The sequence below is a fragment of the Capsicum annuum genome, chromosome 1, assembly GCF_002878395.1.
Source record: "Capsicum annuum cultivar UCD-10X-F1 chromosome 1, UCD10Xv1.1, whole genome shotgun sequence".
In the NCBI taxonomy this organism is placed as follows: domain Eukaryota; kingdom Viridiplantae; phylum Streptophyta; class Magnoliopsida; order Solanales; family Solanaceae; genus Capsicum; species Capsicum annuum.
Window position 1 is genome coordinate 248,746,950 of NC_061111.1, and position 9,192 is coordinate 248,756,141.

Below are 9,192 nucleotides of genomic sequence, written 5' to 3' on the forward strand. Positions count from 1 at the left end.
CTTTTGAAGCATTTTATGGGAGAAGATGTAGGTCACCAATTGGATTGTATGAAGTAGGTGAAACACGGTTGTTTGGGCCTGACCTTGTTCATCAGGCGATGGAGAAGGTGAAGGTCATTAGGGAGCGACTTAAGACTGCTCAGAGTCGACAGAAGACTTATGTCGATATTAGAAGGAGAGATTTAGAATTAGAGGTTGGAAGGAAAGGGAAGCTTAGTCTCGTTATATAGGACCATATAAGATTGTGAGAAAGATAGGTGGGGTTGCTTATGAGCTAGATTTGCTCGCAAATCTGGCTTCTGTACATCCAATATTTTATGTGTCCATATTTAAAAAGTGCATAGAAGATCATTCCCTAGTGTTACCTATAGAGAAGATAAGGGTGAAAGACTCTTTGTTATATGAAGAAGAACCTATTGCCATTTTATATCGCCAAGTTCAGAAGCTGAGAAGTAAGGAAATAGCTTCAGTCAAAGTGTTGTGGAAGAATCAAAAAGAGGAGGAAGCTGCTTGGGAGTCAAAAGTTGACATGCGAGCTAGATACTCAAACCTCTTTGAGATCGTGGATGATGACATAGAAGGTACAAATAATATACTTCTCTCTCCATCTTTCCCTTAGTATGCTTGAAATTATGTTATCTGTGTTCTGAGCCATCATTCGGGGATGAATGATCCCAAGGGGGGATAATGTAAAACCTCATAGAATTTTCAACATGATACCACCCTTAGTAGCATGCTTAAAGAGCTAGTAACCTAAAAATTTTCTAAGTGTTAAAAAGGATTTAGTCATATTTTAAGAATCAAAATTTCAATGATCCTTAAATCGATCTTTCTGACCTCGATACATAGATATTTAAGTTGATTCATGTTCGGAAATGTAAGGGTCATGTCTCGGGGAAGTTTCAAAATTTTTAGACAGGCCTAAGGGCATGTTTGGATCACCAAAATAGTGGAAGCCCGTGATATACCCGCGTTGCCTAGTCCATTGTGTTGCTATGGATTCTGCATCGCGTGCTCCATTTCGATGCTCCGTAGCCCGCGTCGCCTGCTCTATAGTGTGCTCTCATATTTTTCCAGTTTCACTTTCCAAGTAATTAGGGGCAATTAGGTTATTTACCTCATCCAAAACCGTCCAAAACACAAGATTGAAGCCCACAAAGAGCGATTGTTACATCATTATTCACTCTTCCTCTCCAAGAAAACCCTAAACTCCCAAAGATCAAGAACCAAGCTCTTAAGTCAAGATTTTCAAGAAATAAATCAAGAGTTGAGTTCTATCCTTCGAATTAAGTCATCTAAGTTATGTGGCGTTTTCTTAAACTACATGGGCATGATGAAATCATTTTTAATAATGCTTTGAATATTGAGAAATCATGTATTCATGAAGGATCTTGAATTACATTAAAAAGCATGCATTGTGGACTCTTTTACTGATATAATATTTTCGTCTTGAGGCCTCCCCCTAAATTTGATTTGTACTCGTATATAAGTATGTATGCGTTATGAGTTTGAATGTTGAATTGAGAGTATGAACAGTTATAATCCCTCTCTTATTATAAAGACTCTTGTTTTCATATGTTATGAAGTATTCAATTATATGTTGAGAAGCACGAAACAAATGTCTTTATTATTATTTAAGACTTGATTTTGGATATAAAATGAAGAGAAGATGTGTTCTTGTTTATATAAATGAGAGTGATAATTTTAAAGAGTTGCATGGTTTGTTACAAAATACTTGACCACCACAGGTTTGTGAATTGAAAGAGAGAATCTTTGCATAAGTTTTCATGAATCTCAATATACACATCCTCTTGTAATGTTTGAATGACTTGATGGTCTAAATATTATTTTGAATGAAAGAGCTGTAACATGGTAATGTATGGCTTAGAGATATGACTTACAAGTCTTAGTATAACGATACCAAACGGAGGAGTGCCATAACACAATCAGATTCCTTTCAGATTTCGATTTTAAAGTATGTATGTCTTGAAGAGTTAAAAATGGGCTTACAGAGATTTAAGTGGTTATCCGAAGAAAGCATTTGAGTGTAAGGGCTCATTGTTGGGAATCGTGTTTTATAGATACGGGTTTATTATGTCCCCAAGAGGGACCGTACACTGGCCTAGTGCCCCTTGGCGTATTAGAGATAGAGACTTCAACCCTTGCGGAAAACTTGGGTTGGGGGCTTGGCCGTCGAATTAAGGCGGATTCCATATAGCCCGTGGGATTGTAGGTTGTAGGATGTACCGTCATGCTTAAAAGTAAGATAAAGAGTGAGTCGTGGATTCAAAAAAATGTTTCAAAGTCTTTTAAGTATGCCCATGTTTTTTCCTATATCGCATGTAAACTGTTTTATGAATTGCTCTCACTTATGTTGTATAAAAGTACATTATTTTTCGATTACTCTGTGTACCAGTACATCTGTATTAACCTCCCTTTATTTCAGGTTATGAGGCTCAGTCCTGGGGTCCCGCTAAGAAGTAGATTGGTGTGTCTAAGATTTGCAGTTGGTGAGCCTCCCCTATTCCAAAAGGCCTTGTTATTAGACATTGTTATGTTATTTTGAATTATGGTCCGACTGGAGGCCTTTTCCCAGCTTATAGACAAAAGTTGAATCATGTTGTTAGAGATTTCGCAGACTAGTATCATATGTTTTGAATGTTAAGAGCTTCCTTTCGAATTGTTCAGTTTTCTTGTGAGATTGACCATGTTTCCATCTGATAATTTTTCGCTTTCTTTATATTGTATGATCTTTGTGCATGGTTGCCAGATATAGATGGGCGCCCGGGCCTTCTTGGTCCGGGATGCTCGTCGCGGCCAGGGCCTCAGCTCGGGTTATGACATTAAAAGATATGAGCCAATTCAAATACGATACCAAATGTGCTAAATTAGGAATACCATACCATGTTTTGGAGATGATCTCCTTTTAATTTCAAGAGGTGACCTTGCATTAGTGAACTGCTTATACTCGTGTTTCCATAAATTCTCACAATCTTCTGGTCTTCAAGCAAACTTAGGGAAAAGTTGTATATATTTTGGTGGAATAGCTAATGATGTTCAGGTGAGCATTAAGCAGAAACTTGGATTAAACCATGGTGATCTACCATTCAAATATTTAGGCATTCCTTTGTCTACCAAGAAGTTGGCTAATATATAATTGGCACCCCTAATTGAGAATATTGTGATCAGAATTTCCTCTTGGACTGATAGAAAATTATCTTATGCTGGGAGAGTTTAGTTAGTCCAATCAGTGTTGTTTGGGATTCAAGCTTACTGGTCGTAAATATTCACAATCGCTTCAAAGTTTCTTTAGCTTATAGAATTTTATTGCAGGAGCTTTATATAGTCAAGTAAGAATATCATTTCCATGAGAACATTAGTGGGCTGGGACAAAACTTGTCTACCCAAATTAGCTAGAAGACTTGATCTTTTAAATATTCGCATCTGGAATAAAGTTGCTATGGCTAGAACATGTTGGGATCATGCTCATAAAGCTAACAAGCTTTGGATCCACTGGGTTCATGCATTCTACATTAAGAACCATCCGTTATTTGATGCCCTTATACCTCAGCATGTTTCATGAATGGTTAAAAGGATCATTGCAGCTTGAGATACTTTGGTATGAACTCAAATGCAATCAGCAGATTTAATTTCTATCAGGCAAATGTACTTGCTGCTCATAGGTAATCAACCTAGTGCTCTGGAAAGGTTTGACGATAGGTAACAGGGCTAAACCAAAGACTATCTTCACCATGTAGATGTAACTTCAGAATAGACTTCCTACTGCAGACAGATTAACTAAATGGGGGATACAAGTAGATTTAAATTGCAGATTCTGTCAAACTACTTTGGACTCCAGGGATCATAAATTTGTCATTTGTGATTTTGCTAGAGCTGTATGGAAGAAACTGTTGTGCTGGCTTACTTTCCCAGACTACACAGCTAATTCATGGGATCCGCATTTGTCCTGGCTATCAGATACTCGAAGGGCAAGTCACAACAGGCTAAAGTATTCATATTGGTTTATGCTGAGTGCACTTATGCTCTGTGGATGGAGAGAAACCAGAGATCCTTTGAAGGAAAATGCAGACAATGGGATCACATTGCTAGAGATATTGCCTATGTGTATGATGAGAGCTGCAGTGGAAGTTAGGGATAAACTGCATCAACTAGTCTTTTAAATGTTTTTAGATACTTAAATTTGAGTCTTTATTTTGGATGGCAGACTTTTGATAAGCTGCTATGGCTTTGGAATTTTGACTACTAGCGATTAATACACGGTTAGTTGCTAAAAAAAAATGTAGTAAAATTAACCATTTTATTTGTTGTTTCTTAATTGTATTGCTAACGATAGGGCAAACTAAGTCCTATGGAGTTTCTTTTAGTAGTGGTAATAAAATGTATTTGTTCAAAAAAAAAAAAAAAAAAAAACTACTGTTGAAAATTTCAAAATCAATGTGGATGGAAGTTTTAGAGAGAATGGGAAAGTAATGGAGATAGGTGATATTATCAGAGATTAGCAATGGAATATTATCATGGCCTTCTCATGGAGTATTCAATGTTCCAGCAACTACCAAAAGGTATTTCAACTAAATTGGCATTATTGCTTTCAACGTCAACTATCTAGAGAGGTTAAAGATTTAATTCAACTATATAAATGACAATTTTCTAATCAGAATTTAACTTTATTGTTAATTAAACATACCTTTAGTATATAGGAAGGATTTTATATAGGCTTATCCTTCCTAACTTTCCTTGGGACGGTCTTTTGTGTAACTAACTTTTTGCTACATGTTTGGTACATGTCCCCCTCTAATTTTGTACCCTTTTGGATGAATATATATGGTAGGGGTCAAGCTATCTTCTACATCTTGTGCTTACAACCTATATGATGGCTTAATTAAATTAAAAAAAAATAAAAAAAAATTAGCAAACTCATATAACACTTATAATTTTTTCATATATATCTGAATGCTAAACATAATGTCGATTTATAAAATATTATTCATGATGGACAAGTACTTTCTTATAGGAAATGGATGGGATATTACAACCTCCCTAGTTCTTTTATTACCATTCCTAAAACATGCATTTGATTGGGTGAAAATAAAGACAGCAAAACACTTATATTTTTGAAATTATGTTGACTTCTTCTAAATTTTTGAGAGTCTCGTAGAAAACTTCTTGAAATTTTTTCATGGGTAATGGAGGCAAATTTATAGGTACTAAAATACCTTTTTCTCCTTTGTCATTTTTAACAGACACACAAAAGCAAATGAAAGAAATAGCTTTTGGAACCCCACCAAATATAGGGTTTCCCCATCCAAAATCAACTTCATCAAACCCAACAAATCTATTATCTGAGACAATAAAATTCCAAGAATTTGTCAACTCTGGTCGTCCTTTAATAACCATTAAATCTGCCACTGATCTAATATACTCTTCATTCATATGATCTTTAATTTTCTTGACCAATTCAACTGCATATGTCAGTGGATTTGAACATAACACTCCTGCTTTTGACATCACGGTTGGAGTAACAAACGCATTCCCATAATATCCAGGTGGCAGTTTAAATTTTAATGACCTTCCATGTACATTACCAGGGTATGTCAAACGAACAACTTCTTCAGGGTGCAAGCCAAGTGCAATTGTACGACATTTCCATAAAAACCCAGCCAATAACTCGAATTTTGTAGCTTCACAATTTGAAGAAATTTGCCTTTTAATAGCTTCCATCTCTTTATTTCCAAAGAAAAATGATTCTTCTATCAACTTGTCTTTCATAGATTCCCATGAAATTCTTGATTCAATTTGCTCATCAAACTCATGGTGAGTACATGTAATGCATGGTGGTGATCTAGCACTTAGGAGATCCCTTTGCCATACAGGTAGTATGGAAGGTGCAGAAGCTCCTTGAATTAATTCACTTAATGCATTCAGAAACATTTTGAATCCATAAGCATCCATCATAGTGTGATTAAGTCTGAATCCAACAGCAAATCCCCCACAACTAAAACGAGTCACCTATGCAAAGAGATATTAGTTTAACAATTTAACTTTTTTACTGGGCAAAATACATAATCATTCCCTTTTTAACTTGACCTCAAATCACATCTATAATCTTCAATTTTGGGTGCACTTAAACTTATATAAAGTTGAACAAGTAAACACGTGCGTCTTATGTGGCATAATACATATAGGATGTCATGTAGGACAAGAATTGACCACGTAGGACGCCACATAGGTCATACGTGTCCACTTGTTAACTTTATACAAGTGTAAATGTCTACTTATGCAAACCCAAAATTAAAGGTCATAGATATGATGTGATGGCAAATTAAAGGGCATGTTTATGTATTCTATCTTTTTACTTTGACCGACAATATTAAAGAATAGATAATACATAAATATGATCCTAAACTTGACATCAAATTGTAATCTTGACCTTAAACTTTGATAGTACACAAATATGACCTTTAACTATTCAAAACTGCATAAATATGAACTCCGATCCTACGTGACAAAACGGATGTTCAACACGCAAAATTGGCCGCGTCTAACTTAAAATCTAAGGGCATAATACATAAATATGACCCTAAACTTGACACCAAATTATAACTTTGACCTTAAACTTTAACAATGCACAAATATGACCTTTAACTATTCAAAATTACACAAATAATATGACCTTTAAAGGACTTTTCACTATTATTTTTTCATTATTTTAGGCTCAAAGATTAAAATAGCATCTAATTTCTTTTGTCATTTGGAAAAAGAGCAATATTGAAGATTTATTAATTAGGTGGGTCAGCCTCATACGAAAAAATCGCGCGGGTACGTATACTTTATAAAAGCAGAAGGTGAATTTAAGTTATATAATATATCTAAATATAATTTATTTAAATATTAAATTAAAGATGAAACTATACTAAAAATAAAAAAAATTATAATTTTAATAAAACGTTATTAAATTAACGTTACTAAGGATAGTAGTAGTAGTATATTAAATTAACGTTATCAAATTAACATTATTAAAATGTTATTAAATTAACGTTATTAAATTAACGCAGGGACGGACCTACGTGGTTGCCATGGGGTTCACCTGAATCCCCTCGGTAAAAAATTATGTTGTATATATAAGGTAAAAAATTTATATTTATGTACGTATATTAATGTTGAACCATATGAAACAAGACATTTAGATAGCCCAGTGGTGTTATTTTCTTTTCTTGGGCGCTTCCTTCAACCTACTGCGCGGGTTCGATCCCTAAATAAATAAAAAATTATAGTAATAATAAAAAAAAATTAAAAAAAAAAACAACGCCATTTTAACACAAAAAAATAAAACTTTGACAGTGCACAAATATGACCTTTAACTATTCAAAACTGCACAAATATGACCTTCCTCCAAGTCAGCCCTTTTAACGACTTGGCACCGTGTGATTGGATTACCTTTCCACGTAGGCACGAGTGAAACTCACGCATGGGGGTTGCAAAATCGGAGATCATATTTGTTCAGGTTTTGAATAGTTAAAGGTCCTATTTGTGCACTATCAAAGTTTAAGGTCAAAGTTATAATTTGGTGTCAAGTTTAGGATCATATTTATGTATCATCTCATAAAAGAAATTAGAATACATTATCAAGGGGTAAAACTTACACGCACCCGGTGTATACACCAAGCCAATACATGCATGACATGTGTTTGAATTTAAAGTTCGGGTTACTTAACCATACCATAGTTATGTAATTAAATTAAGTAAAATATATATTGATTAATCATGGTTAAGTAACATGAACTTTAAATTCAAACGCATGTCATGCATGTATTGGCTTGTGTATACACCGGATGCATGTAAATTTTACCCTAAATATTCTCCTTTCATATCGGCTAGAAATGTAAGGTAAGGCTGCGTATGAGACACCTTATGGTAGGCCCTTCCCCGAACACCGCGTATAGCGATAGCTTTAGTGCACCGGACTGTTTTTTTCATATCGGCTAGAACAATGGTAGAGCTAAGTTCAATCAAGATGGTTCATTTAAATTTCCACCATCCCATAGTGCGAATACGATAAAAGTTTTTTTTTTTTTTTTTTTTTGTCATGTATAAAAGCTTTTTTTTTAAAATCCTCTTGACATACGGATGACTTAAAAGAAGGTATATGTATATTGTCAATATAGGTAATAATGATTTCTTACCTGAACTAACATTAACGGACAATCAATAATCCCATCAGAACCTGGTTCATTGTATAGTAACTCTTCCAAGTATGGACAGGGTGGTTTAATAGAATCACCTAATCTCTCAAGCTCCACATTTGCATCAGCTTCAACAAACAAGATTCCTTCACTATTACAATTCACCATAAGCTTCCTATTAGGCCTTTCAATGATCCTACCAGCTAATGGATAGTAAAATACTAGTGCTTTAGACAATCCATCTTTTATGATCTTTACAGGATCTTTCCCTTCCATTAAAGGACTATTTCTATAAAACATTAACACCGGCATTTGAAAACGAAGACTTCCTTGATCATCTATGTCTGAAAGGTGTTTTGTCACACGAGGTGTTACACTTGCTGGTACTACTAGTTTTGGCTTGTGATGTGTTATTGAAATTGGCATAGTGTGTGCCATACGTGCTATCCGCTAAATGAAAGAATTGTGTATAGATGAGAGTGATTTCTGAAATATATATTTATTTATATTGTGATAAGAGTATGTAAGTTTGGTTGGCATTTCGACGTAGATTTATAGTATGCTAATTGCATCTAGAAGGAAGAAGTACGTGATGTTTATCTTCTTTTTTTTTAATTATGTTTTTTAGAAAATGATGCAAAAAGCTTCAACAAATCTACCTGTTTTAAAGACATAATTTAAAAATAAAAAATAAAAAATTAAGCCATCACTTAGATTGTGAGTGTGAGGGGTAAGGCTTGACCCCTACCATATCTATTTACCCAACGATGTTTATCCATAGAAAAAAAAAGTGGTGATGGAAAGTCGGACCCTACCAAACTTTAATTTGTGTTTAAATGTTAAACATATGTTTTAAATTAAATATTATATATATTAATTTGTAATATACAATCTAAACTAAAGGTGTCAAGTGGGTCGGGTCGGGCCAAACCGAAATCGACCCGTTTAGTTTAATCGGGTTGTGGGCCGGTTCCGGTCCGGGTTGGATTAG

General features: G+C 34.6%; 1 protein-coding gene across 1 annotated transcript; it reads right to left on the reverse strand.

Annotated features, from left to right (window-relative positions):
- Nucleotides 1-4,940: 4,940 nt before the first annotated feature.
- LOC107849946 (methanol O-anthraniloyltransferase) lies at nt 4,941-8,790 on the reverse strand. The gene is made up of 2 exons (XM_016694463.2): nt 8,202-8,790; nt 4,941-6,027 (listed from the first exon to the last, which is right to left on the reverse strand). Exons 1-2 carry the CDS (start codon nt 8,637-8,639, stop codon nt 5,125-5,127), a joined length of 1,341 nt encoding a protein of 446 aa, XP_016549949.1. The 5' UTR covers nt 8,640-8,790; the 3' UTR covers nt 4,941-5,124.
- Nucleotides 8,791-9,192: the final 402 nt, after the last annotated feature.

Bases quoted from the DNA above. Each gene is read 5' to 3' on its own strand.
- LOC107849946 (XM_016694463.2), bottom strand. From the start codon at position 8,639: ATGGCACACACTATGCCAATTTCAATAACACATCACAAGCCAAAACTA. The intron at 6,028-8,201 runs GTAAGAAATCAT...CTCTTTGCATAG, and splicing joins GTCCGTTAATGTTAGTTCAG to GTGACTCGTTTTAGTTGTGG.